This window comes from Mytilus trossulus, chromosome 5 (genome assembly GCF_036588685.1).
Source record: "Mytilus trossulus isolate FHL-02 chromosome 5, PNRI_Mtr1.1.1.hap1, whole genome shotgun sequence".
NCBI classification, from domain to species: Eukaryota; Metazoa; Mollusca; class Bivalvia; order Mytilida; family Mytilidae; genus Mytilus; species Mytilus trossulus.
The window spans coordinates 20,976,378-20,998,968 of NC_086377.1; the positions used below are offsets into that span (position 1 = coordinate 20,976,378).

The window sequence follows — 22,591 nt, forward strand, 5'->3', positions numbered from 1 at the left end:
TATATGAACTTTCCATTCTAGGATATGATTTTGTTCAAAACGTCATAGTAAAAGTGGTAAAGTTTTAGCCGTAAAAGGAGTTCCTATGGGAACATGCATTGTCAATATGTAGAGAAATGCAACATGAAACTAAAGCAAAAGTATAACAGTTGCATCATATTATGCATCCATTGTATATAACAACATGAACATTATCAGCTTTAATTTTGTTTACATAAATAAGTTCCAACATTGAATAATTTTATTGAATTATAAGGTGAATTTGTACGCCTTTCTAGAGTTTTTATTATAAAAGATGTTATCTGCATGTAATAGGGATGCTAGTTAAACATCACTTATCATTATTTGCTAAGTAGTTCGGTGGTTAACAAGACCAGTTGTACATGTTGTATAAATATAAAATAATGTGAGGTTGAAACCATAGGTTATTCCACAAGTTGATGTACATACAAAGCTGATGTCGTTTTAAAATACATTATACATAACCAGCTTGTTTGGATGATTGTGCTGCATTTTAATATAAAAAAAAATCCAGAACTCCATACAGTATAAATAAAGGCAACAGTAATTTACCACACCCAGTATCAGAGACCTTCTATATTTATATGAATACTGGTAACACTTTATATTTCTGTGTCTTAGATTTTTATATACTTTTGATTTTAAAGAACATATATCTTTGGTATCCTTTTCTCTAAAGCCTAGTATTTGATTATCAGATAATTAAGTATTAATATTATTACATTTCTTCTGTCCTTTTTCTGATTTATTTGCAAGATTGTCACCACAAATGTCTATATCATTCATTGCCCGGAAATTAGTTCAGTATTTTAGCAGTAGTATTAAGGTATTCGCATCGGATTTTGTCTAATGCTTAGTCCTTGTCTGTGTGTGTTACATTTTAATGTTGTATCGTTGCTCCCTTATATTTAATGCGTTTCCGTCAGTTTTAGTTTGTTACCCCAATTTTTTTTTGTCCATAGATTAACGAGTTTTGAACAGCTACTACTGTTGCCTTCATTTTAAAAAAAACCAGACACAAATCTGGTAATAAAAGTTGATCTGATTCTGGAGCACTTTGAAATCATTTATTATATTTGTTTACAAGTTGCAAAAATAGAGTATGCTAGAGTAGACTACATGAAGGCTGAATGTTCTGAATCATTTTGACATTTCGACATTTTATGTTTAAAGAGCTGCAATAAGTTGGTTATTTTACCAATTTCGGGGGCTATATAGAGTACTGTAGGCATCAAGTCTTACAATTCCTCTAGAGCTGCAGAAAAGTTGAGTATTTCACCAAGACTAAGTTTGAGCTTTCTGCTTAATGTTTTAAAATAAAACTCTGGTGCCTATAAAATATAAGTACATATAGTATGTGTATATATTGACAATTAAGAAAGTTGAAATACGTTTTTGATGGAGTACAAATAGAATGGGAATGATAAGATCATGATTTGACCACTACAATTGCAAAAAAGTGAACGTTCTCAAGTCATTCAAAATTATATTTATGTTATTTATCATTGAACTGGCTGATGTGAGCTGTGCAGTAAATCGAAAAAGGTCAATGTTGGTTTCCCTACAGATCCTTAAACATAACTGAATTAACGTTTTGTGACCCAAAATTGCCATTTTACACATAATTCCGAGAAGAAATTGCGGGAACAATCGCAATCAACAAATAAAATGTTTTACACGCATACACATTTCAATGAAATATTTTTTTGTCAAACCACAGACAAAATAAAAAAAAAGCAAGTAGTGTTATAAGACATATTAATGATTTCCAAAATATGAAAGGGCCCGGGTCATTTGGAAGAATTGTGGTACTTTAGACATTTTGTTTTTTTAAATTCAAGGGCCACAAAACGAAACTATTATCCTTTCTCACGTTTGGTGGGGATCGTGTGATTAATCTTTAGTTACTATGTTGTGTCTTGTGTACTATTATTTGTCTGCTTATATTTTTCTTTTTTAGCCATGGTGGTGACATTTTATTTTTATGAGTTTGATTGTCCCTCTGGTATATTTCGCTCATCTTTTTTCTCCTTTATAAAGCACTATTTTTATTAAGTAGTGCTTGGTAGATAATAATGTTGATGGGATGTTATTAATTCAATACTTAAATTTACAGTCGATGAATTCTGAAAGTATTCTACACTATACTTATTCTTTTTTAGTCGAAAGTGTGAAGTTTATCGTTCTTCTACGATTCAGTTGTGTTAGGGTTAACATGTGTTATTACCACATTAGTGAATTAAAAAGTGGCTTAACCTTAAACTATCTTCAACAGAAACATTTAATATTAGTTTCACTTCATTGGATACCCGGTTTGAAATATTAAAAATTGGTGTTTGAATAAAATTGTGAACATATGGGCTTTATCAAGTTATATGTGTAAGTGTTTTCAAAGGAGTTTTTGTCGACCAATAGACATTCAACTTATTCAAAAACTTGCAATTCCTTTCAAAAGAACGTGTATCTATAACATGATCCATATTCGTTAACCAAATGTTAAATTGGTTTTTTTTGTGAAAATATCATATGCTGTTTCTTTATTTTTGACGGTCAACGTTCGTGATGAAAAAAATTACAATTCAGCACCTTGCGTTATTCATTTCTCAAGTCAGGAATAAAAGGTTTTTTTCGATCGTTTGATGTGATTGAGCTTTTGATGTTGACATTTTTAATTTTTATTGGAGTTTTTTTGTTATTTTTTTACTTTTTATTAGTTACTTACAGCAAGTTGCATTCTCTTCATTTGTAAAAGTCCTTTCCCATTGACATCCCCAAAATGTTGACAACAACTACAAAAATACGTGCTATTTGAGTATACTAATACTTTTTAAATATCAGCTATGGTGATATGATTTAAACCCAAAGGTATACTTAAAACAGCGTTGATTCTGCAGGAGAACGTGACTTACTAAATGAAATCTATAAGGTAATTGTGTGAATGTAGAACCCGATTTTATGTGATTTCAACATAAATAATTAATTATACATATACGATCTAATTATATACGATTTATATCTTAAAACAAAATTCGTATTTCCTCATATCATCAAAACTAAAAATTAATTTTATTGCATGATATACATGGATATTCAATTAGAGGTGTCCCGTTGAAGTTACCTGACTTTACATTGACGTTTTCTCATTTTGATGGTTACCGTTTAAAGCTGGAAATGTCATGGCGAGTCAAATGACTTGCATACAGATTGACGTTAAAACTGTTAAGATAGTCCTGCAGATCGGTATATAAGTGTTGGTTTGATGATAAAAGCACCAAATTTGGATTGGTAGTAGGAATTGATTTATGTTTCAAAGAATTTATTAGCTATGAACCTAATAAATAACCAACCTTAACATTTCAAAATGGTGAGCTTTTTCAAGATGGTCGACATCAAATACAAAATCGACATAAACCACTTATATTTGGTCAAATGGTAGTAGTGCTGACCATCCAGCTTATCTACTTGGAATACTTAATTTAATAATAGCAGCAACTGTAGTATTATATCGATTGGGGGCTGTTTACCCGGTATGCAGGCACTGCCTGAATCTTGCTGTATACAAATGTGTTTGGATGCACCTTCAGTAAAACAAAATGCCCGATAACACAAAGCGTAGGCATCATTCATATACTTCAGCCAAATAGCAAGCATGAGTAAAGAATTGAACAAGGTAATTAAGGGAGCATTTTAGCAGAGCACTAGTCTACAATAAAATATCAAGTAAAGACATTGACGTTATTTCAATTTAAGCTAGTTTCAACTAGAACGTACACTTCTCTACTCGAACATGATTCTCTTTGATCACGTGGAAAACGAAAAGTAGTGATTTAAAATGCTTTATCATGATTGCCAAGCCAGCAACAAGCTTTTGTTGTTGGTAGTGTTGCAATTAAACAAGCAACAAGAACAATATAATAAATATGTTTATATGACAACGGTACTTGAAAAATAGGAACATGCAGGTAGTGCAAAAAGATTTTATTTGGCAAAGGTCTTTTTTCAACAGTCATTAACAACAATAGTTGTTAATATCTTGGTCAAATATTTAGATGCAGTCGAGTTTTTCCAAAGTTACTTCCGCTGTATTTCTTTATACATTTTTTTGTACATGTTATATTCTTTCACACAACACATTTACAAACGACTGAACTAACCCATCTTATAATGTATGTAGGCCTTTAAAAGGAAAGGGGACACTGAATGACAAAATGTAAAGTTTACGTTGTTGTTCGTGAATGGTTCAATTATCCATTTATTTACAGTATTAGAAGATTTCATTTACGAAATATTCACATTGAAAATCGGTGTTTCCCTTTGCAAAACCTGGTGGTTTTACAACATCCTATGTGTTCAAAATTTACAACAACAAGAGCTTGATTTCGGCTAAACAATGATACATAGTACCACAATTTAAATATTTCCTCTTTTCAGATAAATTATATGATTTGGCAAATTGGAGACAGATTTGTAAAAGCAAATTGCTTGTTTTCTGAATCCTTAATATTATTTCAATTGTATATTATCGTTTACTGTTGATTTATCTGAAAAAATATAGTTAAAACTAAACATGTTTCTAAACAGCAGAACAAAGAATCGTTTTGTTTTAGAACTTCATAAATAAAAGCTTCGATGAGAGCCCTGTGTGGTTGATACTATGTTTTTAATGTATCATTATAGTACAAGAAACCCAAATACATTGTATACTTAATATATCTTGCTTAAGATTGTATGTCGCCCATTTTTATACAAATTCTTTATGGTTATTATATGTTTTTCAGGTTTATGTTGAATTTGTTGTGGCATTTACTCCATTATTACCACTAAAGTTACTATTGTAAGGAGTCTTAAATAAAGTCTTTGTACTGTTCTTCATATAATTGTTTTGTCATAATTGTTTCATGGCCAATATATCCGAGTGATATTTCTACATTTTGTAACACATGTTCTAAATTAATTGAAAGTCTACTTAAAGTATATGTACAATACTAACATAAACATTTTTTTTAACAAACTGTATGCTCATTTTAATAAAAAGAAACTGCAATGTAATATCACTTACTTTTCTAATTTGTTTGAGATCAGCCATTGTTTTACGTCATCAATTGTGAATGTCTTTGGATTCGTTGATGATGAAGTTGAATCAGGCATTGCAACTACAATTATATATTCAAATACTGATATTGTTTCTCGGGAGATTATGCAATTGTGAAGTGTACACTAACGGTAATGGTAGTACTTTCTATTTTTATTTTTTTTACTCTTTCCCGTTTTATTTTTGAAAGGACGTGTCTTTAAGAAATTTGATGATATACCATTTATATCTGTTTCAAAAATATTCGGCATGACAAGGGTGGTTTCATTGTCAATTAGATACCCAGTGAATTCCTCGAAACGACATGTCACCCTGTGTGAAGGTCATCAGAATTGGCTAGTATTATACAGGTTTGTGTTATTAAAGTTTCAACATGTGGTTTGTGACGACAGAAATGGACTAGTTACAAGAATGTTTCAAGTAAAATAATAGTAAAAGATTTAATTCTTCGCTGTTGTTTCCTGATATTGCACTAATGTTGTCTTTAATCTTTAATATGAGTTTTGTGTTGAAGTAAGTTTTATCTTAGAAAAAATTAATGGCATAGTAGGGTTCCTTCAGACACCTTTCAAAAACTAGAAAATCAAATAAGCTAGATCATATAATTTCTTATTGAGATATATTGATAATGTTTAATTGAATTGCATTAATAATTCCTCCGGAATGAAAACTAAAAAAAACAACTGACTCTGCTTCATGAGCCATATGTTTGGACTTATACCGCATAGCGGTCATTTCAGTACAAGAATCTTCGACCAACGAGACGATTTTATTTTTCATATATATAGTGTATTTTTTCCAACGCAATATCTACTGCTGCAATATATAACAACTCTACCTACATAAATGACATATTTTCGAAATTATTTTGGTATATATTAGCTGCATCGGCTACTTTACTTCAAAGCACGTCTCATTTTTAAAAACAACTAGTTGGAATATACATTTAATCAAACTTACACATTATTATTTCCAACGGAAGGTCATTTACGGACTTAAATTTACGACTTGAGTAACAAAAGGAATTCTAAGTGTAATGTTTGCTTCTAACAGTAAGACATATTGCATGTTTGATCTTGCTTTACACTATCCCTTTAACACAAATACAAAAGTTCCTTCATTTCTATTTCAATCATGGGTTGTATATGTCTTGCTAGTTAGGAAACTTAATAAAGGCTTTAAAAAATTGTACGCCGGACGTAATATTTGTCAATAAAACACTCAACAGTGACGCATATATACACATAAAGACGTATGCAATTTTACAATTCACATCGCTAAGATATTATGTTTCCCGAGAATTTCTACCCAAAACAATCCCTTTAAATACTCAATATCTTAAATATCAAAGTTTCAGCTTTTCCTTTGAAATATCTAATGTATATTTGTAGGTAATATAATTTACTTGCCTTCTGATGAGTCAAATGTATCCTCTCCTTCTGTTAACATCTTAAATGCTTGGAGTTCTTTGATAAGCTCATTCCACTTTAGTTCGAATTTATATTTTCCACTGAAGTCTATATAGAGCTTTGCTCCTAACAGGACCCCTAACCAGCTATCCGGTTTATAATGCTTTTGAACAATGAGCGGGATATACTGCTTACCACATCTAAATGTGTTCTCTGCTTCTGAAAGTAAATAAAAGGAGGTCTGACCGTATGATGTATTCTTCATAATATACATGGTTAACACTCTTCATTATTTTAAAAGCAGAAAAAAACAGAAAAGCAATTCGGACGCATGATATTTTGAACGTGCTGTTTTCTTCGCTTATGTGTCATATATAATGATAATCTTAGAAAAACTTTTTGCGTTATTCAATTTCAAATAAATTTCACCCTGTGATGTTATTAATTGTAGAAATAGATTCATAAATACAGGCGATTTGGTGTCACGAAATCTCAGTAGCATGGGTTCCAATCCTGGCGAGGGAAGAACCAAAAATTTGCGAAAGCAAATTAACAGATCTAACACTGTTGGGTTGATGTTTAGACGAGTTATATAACTGGCTCAGACGTACTTATAAATATAATTACTTTCCGTGACTGTATATATCTTACATTAATTTGTAGGATCTTTTGCTATATATAATTAAGCTGATCTGTAGAAATAACATCTTCATGCCTTATATAACATGACGATAGATTAAAACTGGCGTGGAAAGATAACATCCGGCCACCTGAAGCTTTATTTTTATGAAGCCCATGCGGTCTTGTGGTCTAGCGTGACGGCTACAGTGTAGCTGATTTGTTGTCCCGATATCTCAGTAGCCTGGTTTTCGAATCCCGGCGAGAGAAGAACGCAAATTTACAGATCTAACATTGTTGGGTTGATGTTTAGAAGAGTTAAATATATATACAATAAGACCTGTACATATTAATTAAGACCTGTAGTCTCAATTGAAAACAACGTTCAAACCTATGATTGCGTTGGATAAAACCCGAAACTTTTTTACGTGTGCATGTAAAGGACCAACAGAGAGAAAAAAATTATTTTTATTAAAACTCATTTGACTAACAGGTCGAACAACTGATGGTCTTGAACCCTGTTGACTGCCATTGACGATTTCCAAATAAATCGATCACAAGATGTAACAAAATTGATCTGAATATTAATTTAATTCTAAATAGAAAACATTTAACTTGCGGCAAAGGTGTAAAACCTAAAAAATGAGGTGCAAAATTTAGTACACCATATCCGGATTTCGACAATTAATGTCTCTTCAGTGATGTTAGGGATCAAAATAGTATTTATATTAATTAACTTGAATTTAGGATAGACTTTATGTTCACATATATTTATATCGCAGTGCAGGCGATTTGGTGCCACGATATCACAGTAGCATGGGTTCGAATCCCGGCGAGGGAAGAACCAAAAATTTGCGAAAGCAATTAAATATAAATATATATATTTATAAGTAAGTCTGAACCAGTGACAACTCTTCAACAGATTTATCCATCGGTTCTCCAGCAGTGAGGGTGATACATGGCTATGTACATTCTGTAAATACAACTCGTCTAAACATCAACCCAAAAATGTCAGATCAGTAAAGTTGCTATCGCAAATTGTTTTGTTCTTCCCTCGCCAGGTTTTAATGTGCTATGTACGCACATAAGCGACAGATACATGTAGGACTATTTATATTTCTAAGGTATCTGTTAACTTTCTTTAAAGGCACAAACTCCACTATAATCTTGGGCAGAGGTATGACAGTACACTATTACAACAAACTATAGAAATCAGTTGAAAAAAAACTTAACTCATCAGATAAAAACAAATAGAAATCGTCTAATAAAATAACAGAGAGGACGTGAGATGGTACGGATACATCCACACAACAAAAGAAAACAACAGATTTACAAATCTGAGAGTACTTGAAGTTACAGACAGCTATTTCTAAGTCAACATGGTCAATAGCAACTAACATAAAAACCATGCATATACTACAAAATTATCAATTAGTACACATCCAATGATGACTGGTGATGATTACACTTCGGAATTGTTAATGCACTTACCTAATCGACAATTAGGGCTTCGTTTTTAACTCTCTGACATACAAATAAGTACAAGTGCTGTATTCTCTTACCTAATCGACAATTAGGGCTTCGTTTATAATTCTCTGACATACAAATAAGTGCAAGTGCTGTATTCTCTTACCTAATCGACAATTAGGGCTTCGTTTATAACTCTCTGACATACAAATAAGTACAAGTGCAGCATTCTCTACAGCATGTCCAATGGCTTCCAAAGTTGATCCTCTCATTTTTTCTTTATCTATCCATATCTGTATCCCTTTTTCCTATAACAATATTAAACTATAATTATTTCTTAAAACGAGTCATCAAACTTATCTCGAAAAAAAACTTTCTTGAAGACTTTTAGTCAGCAAAAATGAGTATTATTGCTTCACATATTGCACATATTTCTCAAATGGTTAAAACAAGATTATCAATGTTGATCTTGTTAACGATATATTAACTTCTTGAAGACAAAACATATTGAATTTTACTTTAAATTCAGATTAAATAATAGCGGGCTCGTGATCATTTAAATCCGATTTGATTGTTACTAACATACAGTCACAACGGACACTGATGATTTATCATGCGTATATCTGAAACCAACTAATTTAAAACAATGATCTTCATTTCGAGTCGGTTAGATACTGACTAAAACAGGTCTTTTCCATGGAAAGTTTAAAAACAAAATTTTGATATCTCACTTTCATACAATTAAAGGTTATGTTTTTAAAAGTTTAAGAAAGACAAATATGTGCAATTCATGTAAAATGTTTACAAAGTCGCGATACAAAATGTACTGACGCAAATAGGTATTTTATCAACTAAGGTATTTTCGACGTTGCTAATGACCATGACCTCATAAAATTGTAGGACAGTCGATAAAAATAGCAAAAACGATAACAAAACCAAGAAAAACGACATAACCGTGCCAGAAGGAGAACATCTTATATATAAGTTTAGTCGTATTTGGCACAAGCTTTTGGAATTGTGGGATATAAAATCTCTTTAACTTTGTACTTGTTTTTGTTTTATTACAATTTTGATCTATGCTTCAATGATGAGTATAATGTAGATGAAACGCGCGTCTTGACTATTAAATTATAAACCAGGAGCCTTTGATAACAATAAAGAGATTTCAAATTCAAGGAAGTTAATGTCAGTAAAAATACTATTATTTTTTCCTTGGCAGAACAAGAGAACTAGCTACTCGGAGTCAGGAGTTCACAATTAGCTGTATCGACCAAGTAGTAGTACTTACATTAACATTAACCAGATCAAAGTTACTAGACCTGTTATGCTTGTCTTTTTCCCATGAGTTGTCAGTTTATTTCCGATTTATGAGTTTAACTGTCCCTTTGTTATTTTTCGTTCCTCTTCGACAAAACATGTATATCCAAATACGATAGAGTCTAAAAGTAGTTTATATTAAGCAACACATATCAAATTAACGATAACTGCTTGATTGAAAAGAAGTATACCTGTAATAGGCCTTTCAGTTTTAGAACAATTTCTTTTTCATTCCACGAATAGCTTATAAATAAGTGCTTGCCTTTTTGTTGTGTTGGTTTTTCAGTTATATCTGCAACAACAAAAATATCGGCATACAGGGACAACCCGTGGTAAAATCAAGATATATTCAAGCCCCCATGAATTATTTCGATTCTAATAGGACAAAAAGCAATTCTTTTGGATCGAACCGCTCTAGATAGGAGGCAAATATTTGCCGTTCCCATAAATAAACACACTTTTTAAAATGGCGTAAATGAACGGGGAAAACTACTTAGTGACATGCTCAAACTATTTAAAATAGCGTATTTAGTTGTTTTGGATGAATTTAAATGATAATTTACCTATATGTTTTATTCACTTGTAAAAAAAATGGCTTATATAAAAATTTAGCATCGTTTGTTTGCGTTTCAATGTTGTGATGATTTTGTGTTTCACAAGCGTGTTTTTTCCCGTAAAAGGCTTATATTCTGACGTCATCATATTATGACGCCGGGTATCTCATTCATAAACAAACATATAGCGTGAGAGTGCGTTCGGAACAACCCAATCAATGTATTCATATTTTACCACGGGTGTGTACTCAAAGCGTTTGAAGGACGTCATGTTAGAATGATCAGCTATAAAATGCATCAATGACGTACCATGACAAACAACGTATTGCGTTTGTAGTTAACTAGAATCATTCTAACCGGAAAACTTTATTTCAAACCTAACAGTATCACTCGTTTTTTATATATCTTTATCTCTTTTAACAAAAATTAACGATCAACATCAATATAAATGGAAAAAAGAAATTAAGAAAATTATAAATTAAAATGTGTTTTAGATACTTGGTTGACCATTGTTCGCTTAATACCTGTAATTTTTCACGTTTTGGTCCGTCGAGTTAAATGCTATTTGATTACTTTGTTTAGGCACACATTATCACTGTGCTTAAACGGCCGTGGGTAACTTAAGTTACCCACAGCCAAGATGGAGCCGCCTGGCTTCGGTTAGGAAGTTTGCTCCTATATAATTACAATACCATGAATACAAAATAATTGTTCAGTAATTAAAAAGTTATATAAATCTTTTAGGGAAACTCTGCAATGTAAAACGTGGTTAGTTACTACAAAATAAACGATTACAGCACGATTTGCCAAAACACTTATGATGTCCGTAACTTCAAAACAACTTGTCCGTAACTTTTTTCCTTATACCAATAGGGATGTCCGTAACTTTCAAAGAGGTCAATCCTTAGCAGAAATACAGATGAATCAGTCCAAACCTCTAAAGAAGATATGTATGATTTGATACACGATCTTATTGATTCCCTGAGGTCAATGAAACTGTTAGAAGATTTTAAATCTACCTTTATTACTATAATAAACTGACATATGTTCAATAATATAGCCTTCAATGAACTCCTAGATATTGGCATTTTTTTCTCACAATCAACAACAAATCACACTAGATATAGTAAAGACCATACCTTTTTGGCTAACAATTCAGAATAATTTAAAGGAAAGAATGTCATTTTTTTCCGCCAAGGACTCATCAGTGAACAATCTATAAAGCTAGAAGAATGTTAGATAAATTTCGCCGTACCGTCAGATCCCGTTTTATTCCGGGAATATTTTTTTCAAATTTAACGGAATATCCGTGACACTCTGGTTTACTTTTTCTCTTGTTTAGTTTGAAGCATATCGCTATTGTATAAATCTATGTAATGATTAAGGGGTTTGATAGTGTTTATTGTCCTTTAACTGTTGAAAATGTTAATCTTACAATTTTGAAAAAAAGTTACCCATATCCGAAAATAAAGTTACGGACAGTCTGATTATTTTTAACTTGTAAGTTACGGACATCTTATGCATTTTTTAAAAGGTGGCCTTGCGCTAAAGTGAAGTCAAAATTAACGAATTTGAAGTGATGGTAGGTGATTTCTTTATTCAAAAAGCCTATCAATATTTACATAGATCATGAAAAACGTTGCAAAAAGTATATTTCGTATCAACTGACTTCTCAACGAGTTTAAAGTCCGCCATCTTGGGCTGTGAAGTTACCCACGGCCGTTTAAGCACAGTGATTATCCTAACGTAATTAAATCATAGCCAGAGACGATACAAATTTCCTGCGTTATCATGCAATACCTTTGAATTTTTCCATTTTGTTAAATACTTTTCCAATAGAACATAAAATCAATGAGTGTAATACCTTTCTTTTCTTTCTTTGATACTCGCTCAATATTGTATAAAAGTCCCTTTACGTTATTTTGTACTGCTTTGTCTGAAGATTTCGATAGCATCTGTAATCTGGCTAACAAAGTTTTCGTTGATTTTACAGCTGTAGCAACATCATCATCAAAAGTCATAGTCCACAATACTCTTGCTGTCAAAGCTTGTTCTTCTGGTTTATCGAGGTTTAAAATGGCCTCGAATAATGGTAAAGCACCAGCTTCTAATATCTTAAAAAAAAAGTGGAATACATTCATCAAACATTTCATATCACTAGAATATGTATGTATGCTAATCACGTCATATTCCCTTGATAAGTTATTGTTGCTATAGATTATCTTTGAATGATTGTGATGATTACATAAAAGATGACCTACACATACCTGCGGGACAGCCAGACTCGGAATAGAAAAATAAACTGACAACGACAATGTTAAAAAATAAAAAGACAACCAGACAAATTACAGAACACCAGACACAACATAGAAAACTAAAGACTAAGTAATACGAACTCAAACAAATACTGGGGTGATCTCTAATAAATATTTCCTTATGGTCGCTATTGAACTTTGTTTATTCAGAACATGCGTACTTTTGTTTTGGTAAACTTGTTGTTTATCAATTGTCAGTACACAAACTGTGTTGTTTTCAGAACATTTGTCTACTTGACGCCTTTCTCATCTATTTACCTATCTTTTAATTATTAATGAATGCTGTGTGTTGTTTTTTTTTTCATTGATAAGGTTGATTGTCTGCTTTGTCTACTCATCTGAAATTCTCGAAACACATGTTTCATTAGTTGTCAATTTGCCTGTCTCGTTGTGTGTCAATACATGTGTAGTTGTTTTAAGTACATTTGTCAGTTTGCCTGTCTTGATGTGTGTCAGTACATGTGTAGTTGTTTTAAGTACATTAGTCAGTTTGCATGTCTCGATGTGTGTCAGTACATGTGTACTTGTTTTAAGTATATGTGTCAGTTTGCCTGTCTCGTTGTCTGTCAACACATGTGTTGTCGTTTTAAGTACAGTTGTCAGTTTGCCTGTCTCGTTGTATGTCACTATATGTGTAGTTGTTTTAAGTACATATGTCAGTTTGCATGTCTCCATGTGTGTCAGTACATGTGTAGTTGTTTTAAGTACATGTGTCAGTTTGCCTGTGTCGTTGTCTGTCAATACATGTGTTGTTGTTTTAAGTACAGTTGTCAGTGTGCCTGTCACAGTGTATGCCAAATCATGTGTAATTGTTCAAGTACATTTGTCAGTTTGCCTGTCTTGTTGTCTGTCAATACATGTGTTGTTGCTTTAAGTACATTGTCAGTGTGCCTGTCTCGTTGTATGTCAATACATGTGTAATTGTTTTAAGTACATTTGTCAGTTTGCCTGTCTTGTCTGTCAATACATGTGTTGTTGCTTTAAGTACATTTGTCAGTTTGCCTGTCCCGTTATATGTCAATACATGTGTAATTGTTTTAAGTGCATTTGTCAGTTTGCCTGTCTTGTTGTGTGTCAGTACATGTGTAATTGTTTTAAGTACATGTGTCAGTTTGCCTGTCTGGTTGTCTGTCAATACAATAACGAATAACGAACTGGCCGCTTACTTCAAATACATGATACCATCTAAAGGTAAAAGAAACAGCGGAAGACGAAAAGAAACATGAAGTAATACAATTCATTGTGAATTTAAAATCATGGGAAGTACTATGGATGAAACGGAAAAGATTGCAAAGGACAAACAACAGTCGAGAGACGTGGCATCAGCCTTTTTTTACCACCCGGCATGAAGAGGATTAGTTTGTTAGTTATTTTAGAAGTGTTTTAGATTTGATTATCATCTTAACGGTTCATGATAATTATTTTCCCATAAACTGCTGCGAAGAACGTAACAAGCTTCGAGCATGTGCTGAGGTTCATTGTAAGAATAAATATTTGATACCTTTGTAGTTCAGTATTGCTTTTCTCATATAATTAAAGTAGACAAAGTATTTTCTGTATGGAATATGCTGACCAATATTCGACTATTAAAGCTCTTTAAGGTACAAACCGAATATCAATTTGACCACAAAATTACAATTGATTAGCATTTAATTATTTTAATTTGAGTTCTGATGTTGATGGTTTAGAAGTTTCAACGTTTTTCAGAAATAAATATTTTCCAATCGTTAAAATGTAGCTTTTTATCATTTCATTGATAGATAATGACTATAGTAGCATACCACTATTCAAAAGTCTCAAAATGGTTGAAAAAAAAGTACCGGTTACAAACTAACACAAAGGGAAACACATAAACTATAAGAGGAAAACAAGAGAACAACAGGAACACTGAAGTGAAACATAAACAAAAGCAGACATACATTAAAACGAAATATTTGATAACAACTGAAATGTTTCTGACTTGGTACATGACATTTTAAGAAAACAAATGGTGGGTTAATCATGGTTTTATGGCAAGCCAAACCTTTCACTTATAAGGCAATGCTTAATGTTTTTGCCAAAATGGTAAGAATGCGTAACAGATTCAAACACAGTCACGCAGGAACACTCATCACAGAGAAACGCTCAAACGTATAATATAATGGTCGACATACATGCAAACATGGTACAAAAAAGTATTTCAAATTTTAAATTGAAAATCTACCTTCTTCTTAATTTTATCAGCGCAGGCTAATTTATCGATACCACTCAACAGTTCCAGTAATGCAGCCCCTTCAAAACAATAATCGGAGGTTTGTGTTGCCTCATTCAGATATTGGAGTATTGACGAAATAACACCTTCGGCATCAACTAACATATGGATTTGACTGTCATCACAAATCTCAGCTGCTGCTAGTGTTGCTAAGATTTCTAATCTTTCTTTCTTGCAACTAAATAGAGGTACCATTGCCTTAAAGTATTACAAAAATGAAAGCATTAACTATTTCTATTAATTTGTCTGTAAAACACTCAAATGGTGTCAGAATTATCATAAAGTTAAATACATATATACGTCTAGATTTAAGTCATCGGCAGAATTTCAGACACATTTTACATTAGAAAACATAGAGCGCAGCCTTCGAAAACCTAACTATTCAAGTATATGACATGTACATGTTAAATGTCATTAGAAACATTATTGTCAAAGATCTTTTGTGTCGACCTCTGTGCTCTTTGTTTCCTGTCCAAATATTCAATGGAAATTTACGCATTTTCAAGCTTTTTCGTGGAAAATCAAAATGTGTACTTTTTAAATCATGAATAAAACGCGGGAACGTAAATCTGCAACAAGTAGGCTTATTATTTTAATTTTGGTTTCTTGTGTACAATTTGGAAATTAGTATAGCGTTCTTTATCACTAAACTAGTATATATTTGTTTAGGGGCCAGCTGAAGGACGGCTCCGGGTGCGGGAATTTCTCGCTACATTGAAGACCTGTTGTTGACCTTCTGCTGTTGTTTGTTTTACTTTGGTCGGGTTGTTGTCTCTTTGACACATTCCCCATTTCCATTCTCAATTTTATTTCCTATCTAGTCACTGTATTAGCTATTATCCATTGTGTTATTGGTCAATAACTCCCAATTTGAAATTAAGGCTACAAAAGGGGGCCATTTTAGGGTCTAATCGAACCTACTCGGAATAATCGTGTAATTACAACACGGGTTGCGTCTTTACACATCCAAAAAAAACAGCGCTTTAATAACAAAAGAGGGAAGAAAGATACCAAAGCGACAGTCAAACTCATAAATCTAAATCTCATAAATCTAAAACAAACTGACAACGCCATGGCTAAAAATGAAAAACACAAACAGAAAAACAATTGTACACATGACACAACATGTGAAGGTTATATATTGCCACTGTTTTCTATTCTAGTAAAACAAATGGCATATTTGCCTTTTAAAAAACGTTACATAAAAAAGCATCTATTATTTAACTTGTTTAATATTTCATTTCTTCATGTAGACATGATGGTAGATATGTTTTTTATCTTCTGAATTCCATTCATATAGAACGGCCTACTACAATAATATTAACCCATACTAATTATCAATATCACTGAAACCTAAATGGCAGTGGTTATTTGTCAGTTTGTTAAAGTCATTTTGAAATATAAGACGGTTTTTGTGATTGTTCCATATTATAGTTACTATGGTGTTTTACAGACAAAAAAACACATCATAGAGGGCACATGAAGAACTTATGCAAATAAGTTAGCACAACTAAAATTCTAATGCAATTATTTTGTAACCATTGTTCTGATTGGATGACAGCAAGCGTAAAATTCTCTATCTCCTTGTCTGTAACTAGGGAAGCCGACATTTTGAATTTCGGAATGTATTGACATGCTATTTCTACAATAATAAACAAAAAAACTCACTTGTTGCGCCTAAAAATCTCCTTTTTATCAAATTTTATTACATTTTGAAGCGGCACAGAAGCCATAAAACGCCCGGTGTTTATGTTTGACGCCGGAAGCATAACTATGACGTCACCTAGTGTAGGGACCAAAGAAGATAACATTTTTTCGCGGAATTTTCTTTAATGAAGATTTTACACTGAAATAATGATTGAAATTTAATAACGAACTTGTTTTGCATTAGAATAGAGATAACTGTATTGTATTTGAAGCTTTAAGGACGTCCATCGGTAGTTTTACTGTCGCAAATACCCGTTTACCTGTCTCCGCTCCGCGTCGCCAGGTAAACTAAATTTGCGACAGTAAAACTACCGATGGACGTCCTTAAAGCTTCAAATACAATACAGTTATCTCTTAATTGGATTTTCTTAAGTATATTACGCTCATCATTCTTATCTCTTTACTTCAAAACGATATTTCTCACTATTTGCAGTTTTACTGTTCTTCTCATGGCTGACCAGGCCTGTAGTCAGCAACTCGGTATCGACATGAATATCAATTATTTGGTCATTTTTATTAATTTTGTGTTTACAAAACTTTTGATTTTTCGAAAGAAAAAAAAACAAGGATTTTCTTATCCCAGGCATATATTACCTTAGCCGTATTTGGCACATTTTTCTTGATTTTTGGATCCCTAATGCTCTTTAACTTTGTACTTATTTGGCTTTATAACTATTTTGATATGAGCGTCACTGATGAGTCTTATGTAGACGAAAGACTTATCTGGCGTACTAAATTATAATCCTGGTATCTTTGAGTACTATGAATTATGCCAGATTTTACAAAATCTATTTCTTTTTAAATACATGATGTTACCTCAGCGGTCTTACTGTCACTAACAAACTGCGAAACTGGTAACAGGCGAGCTAGGTTATGTAATGTAGCTACAATGGCCGTAATAAAACTGTAAATATGCTGCAAAATCATAAAACATCATTGATGAATACCAGATATAATACGAAGAAACTTAATTTTTTTTAAGTTCTTCCTTTAAATTCATAAAAATATGAAATAAATATTACTTGTTATAGCTCCTTTACAAAATGCTGTAAATGAATCTCATGAATTCACAACCAAATCGATTGATATCTATTGTTTTATTGTATACAGTTTTCCATCAATTTTATCAGCAATCGAAGCTATTGCGAAACTACATAATGAAGTGGTGTTGTGAATCTGATGTGGAAACTAAAACAGCCAAAGATTGTATTGAGCGCATGTAATCTAGGACTCTTTCATTTTCTAATAGTATTAAAAAAGACTTTTCTTCTTTACATATGTATTCCTCATTACAAATTTTAATACAATTTGACATAGTGGGTCCTGCTTTGTTAATTTGACATAATTTGTGTTTCAAATATCACTGTGAATTAATAAAAAATTCGCTGAAACTGACATTATCAATATGCTTGATTTCTTGATTGACAACATATTTGTTACTTTTCGAGACGTGTTTTCATCAATCAAAAGACATTCCCAGGGGAACCAATTGTACTCATCTGTTTGTCGACTCATCCATATGAGGCTGACTTCATACAGAAACTTCTTATGAAGAATGAACAGAAGTTCACAAGTATAATTAAATTTTACTATCCGCTATATACATGATAAAGATGATGTTCTCTCACTTATTTTTGACTATGTTGAACGCATCTATTCCACCGAACTTGAGATAATGGATACAACAGTTTCAGTTCATTCTGTGTCTTATCCTTACTATCCAGCTGGTACCTTTCATAACTATTTACATCTAGCAGTTGCATGAAAATGAGGTCTGGTTGAAAACAAAACCTAGTTTCAACTTCTCAACTGTGACCTTTCTATTTCTATGTAGCAACATTTCAGCAGCCTGCATAGGGAGTATATATCAAATCCCCGGGTTGATATCATGGTCTAGGGTTTGTATTATCTATAATGACGTACTTCATAGAAGGTTTTTGCTCATAAAGATAAAAATGGAAATGGAAATGGGGAATATGTCAACGAAACAACAACCCGAACAACAGCCGAAGTCCACCGATCGGTCTTCAATGCAGCGAGCAAATCCGCACTTGAAGGTGGTCCACAGCTGGCCCCTAAATAAGTTTGTGTACTAGTTCAGTTCAAATGGGCGGTCACATTTAACTCAAAAACATATACATTGACTAAAAGAACAAAACGTACAAACCTAACAAAGGCCAGAGGCTTATGACTTGGGACAGGCGCAACAATGCGGTGGGATTAAACTTCTTTCGTGAGATTTCAACGCTCCTACTATATATCTAGCCAATGTAGAATAATGAACCACACAGCAATACGCACAGTGAAACTCAGAATCCGAGGTCGATGTCAGAATAGGTAACGTATGTGACGGTGATTCAAGGCTTAAGACAATATATCGAATAGAATAGAAATCTACATTCAATCCCATGTTATCAGCTAAAAAACGATTGCATTATATATGGAAATGTTCTTACCTCGTTTTCCAAATTGTCGAGAAAGGGTTTGAATCTACAAATGTCTGTAAAATATGAAATACTACCGGCCTTTACAATAACCTGCAAGTGCATTGAAAAACAAAAACAAAAACAATTGTAAAAAAACATAAGATTTAAGAAAGTTTGTGTGATGGAATAAGCACAGTAGAAAACGATATTAATAGTATGCACTTTAAGAATATAAAATGTCTTATTCCCAATTAAACGCCGATAAACATGATCTTAAGTATGTTCATTAACAGATCAAGTCACTGCAGTAAGGGTAAAAAATTCTCAAACACGATGCGATTTGTACTCGAACTAAAACCTGTTTACTAGTCCAATTTAGTGTCGACTTTGTATTACCGTGGGCGTTTTTACGTTCCTTAAATGTTTGTGAAAGAATTTTGGACAGTTGAATCACTGTAAGAGAAAACATTTTGTTGTTTTCGTTGTTTACTTTAATTCAAGTTTAATTAACGGATAAAAAAATCTCAGCATCAGACAAATAAATGACCAATATACACGAGCAACAAATATTTGATAACCATACCTCTCCTAAGCCAGCGTAATTATTGCTTAAGTTGCACATACACCTTGCTATTCCAATATTTAGGTGACAAGTTTCATCATTTTTGAAGATTAAGTCATTGTAATCTTCATATTTCATTAAGTATAGCAATGTATCTGAAAGTATTAATGCAATATCAAATTGATGTAATGCAGTATGATTTCCATCAGACAATTCACCCAAGGACACAGATTGAAACAACTGTTTATCACCATATGACCTTCAACAATGGACACAACTAATATCTTAAAATAAAAAATTATACGAAGTGAAACGAATTGGTTAGAAAACTAATTTCATGATATAAGAAAATAACATTATACGGAAACAATTACGGAAGATTTCTAACAAGGAAGACCAATCTACTTTGAAAATTACTTCATTTTGTTATCAACAGCTTTTCGAAAGACCTCCTGTTCAGATGTAAAGAAGTTTGATTAATTTCGTTTTTACGATAGCTTCCTTTCCGATCAATTAAGAACCTTTTGTTTTTATTTAATAGTGTTTTCATGAACATCTGTTGTTATAAAACATTGCTATGCAGTTATTATCATTATCCTCAACTCAATGGTCTTGATACACGAATAGAAATTTGCCTACCTAGATATATCAATATATTATGACTGACGAATACTCACCTAATACTTTAGTTTTAATAACGTTTTTTTCGAATATGTTTGCTAGCTTCAGGTCGTTTAGAAACATAAATAAGCTAGCACTTATCCTGTCCGCACATTCCAATTTCTGATGACTAGCACCTTGTCGTAGAATAGAATTGATAGTTTTAAAAGTTGTACGCAATGTCTTTCTATCTGAATCAACATCTATTGTAGGAATGTCATCTACTGTGAATTCGCTGCTTAATTGGTCTTCCGGTTGTATTTTTAAACTATCCATCTGAAAATTGAAATAGTATGCAGACAAATGATTTTCATTTCTTGTTGGTTTATTTTGCGTTGTGAACCGATATATTTCTGTCGAAGGCAAGACAGCGTTTCGAGCGTACAATTCTATCAGAATATTTCAACGATTTTTAATCCATATCGTTGGTAGAACGCAGTGACGTCGTCATGTCATCTCTTTCTCAGACAAGCTTTGTTAAAGACACTTAATTAGTTAACAACGTTTGTTTGCCTGATTGGTCTTTTACGTCAAAAGCAATTCATCAAGTTTATAATCTGTACAAACGTAGAGATAACTTGCACTGTCGATCTCGTGCCCAAATATCTGGTCTTAAGCTTAACGAAATTCAAGTATGACTTAGTGATAACAAACGTATTGAATCACAGAAGCTGCACGCAAGCAGATAAACAAATATAAACATAATGGTGTGCAAGTTACCCAACCTTTCAACAGACCTTCAAAATTTCAATGAAAAAAAGCGTGGCAACCTAGATTTAGTAGAAAAATCATATTATGGCCAATTCCAAAAAACACAGTATTCAATTTGTCAACAACATCTTTAACTGAGGATGAAACTTAACTATTATCTAAGGATTTGAATTTTTGCCCTACTCCAAGTAACAGATAAAATAAAACTGGAAGATGACCTCAATAACTTTGACAGAACCCTCATAATAAGAGAATACTTTGGTAACAAGGAGAATGAGGAGGATAATGAGGAAGACACAGACACGTCCAACTCGGGGAACGAAATTAATAATTACGCATTTTAAAAAGAAGAGATCAGAATCCCATGAAATATTCAGGGATTATGTAAAATCACTGGCTAGTTTAGGGATTATATATAATCACTAACATTTTCCGGGATTATGTATAATCACTAGAAAAAACGTTAAGGATTATTCATAATAACTGAAATGAAGAAATAGTATTATTTATAAAGAAAATGAATTCAGTCAAAAAATGTATGCTATAAAATTATATCAAAACATCATTATTAACATAAATTGTAAAATGTTAAGCACAATACATCAAAATGATAACCCCATTTTTGTTTAAATGTTAGGCACAGTGTGTGTAACATATATTTAAAATAATGTGCTTCACATCTGTTTCTACACAATATCCATATTTAAAAAAAAAATTCCTTACAAATCGAATCAAATTTTTTTTTTAAAGAAAAATAAAGTGTTCAGTAAAATCATCTCTTAGTTCTGCCTGTTTTATCATCATGTCATTTAGATGCATTAGTTCTCTCAGTTTGATTTTTCCTGTTCATTTGACCAAAACAAACCAAAAACAACCACAAAACAAATGTTCCATAATCTTCTTTATCACAAATAACAAGCTCTGGATTTACAAATAGAACATGAATATCCATTTGACGCAGGCTTTTCAGCCACAAATAATACATGTAAAGTTATCGCTTTAAAGGGAATGTTGATCATTATTAATTTTGACGTCTTCAACTTTACCTCGAAACCCTGTGTTGGATATATCTTTAAGATTATCTTCTGTGTTTAAAAGCAGATAAATTTCATCTGCCAAGAAATATGAAAGAAAAAAATGATAATTTGTCTATATTGTTTATTTTTTAACAAACAAAGGATCCTTAAATTATTGATAATCCCTGAAATCATATAAGGGAATATGTAAAATAGTTATAACAATGTTCAGTGATTATGTTAAATCACTGGTCATTTTTAGAGATTATATATAATTACTAATGATTTTAATGATTCTACATATTCCCTGAAAAATCAGGGATTCTACAAAATCCCTGATTATCCAAGTTCACTGTAACATATATTCAAGTCTAAATTGAAAACAATGTTCAAACCTATGATTGCGTTTGATAAAAAACGCAATTTTAAAACGTTTGCATGTAAAACAAATTTCTTTGTAGAGGG

At 32.2% G+C, this 22,591-nt stretch overlaps 1 protein-coding gene across 1 annotated transcript; it reads right to left on the reverse strand.

Moving 5' to 3' along the window:
* Positions 1–1,259: 1,259 nt before the first annotated feature.
* LOC134717735 (uncharacterized) lies at positions 1,260–22,062 on the reverse strand. The gene is made up of 11 exons (XM_063580229.1): positions 21,976–22,062; positions 20,417–20,675; positions 19,761–19,894; positions 17,568–17,666; positions 14,997–15,242; positions 12,395–12,592; positions 8,774–8,915; positions 6,523–6,741; positions 5,081–5,174; positions 2,744–2,810; positions 1,260–1,352 (listed from the first exon to the last, which is right to left on the reverse strand). Exons 1-11 carry the CDS (start codon positions 22,060–22,062, stop codon positions 1,260–1,262), a joined length of 1,638 nt encoding a protein of 545 aa, XP_063436299.1.
* Between the last annotated feature and the right edge of the window lie 529 nt (positions 22,063–22,591).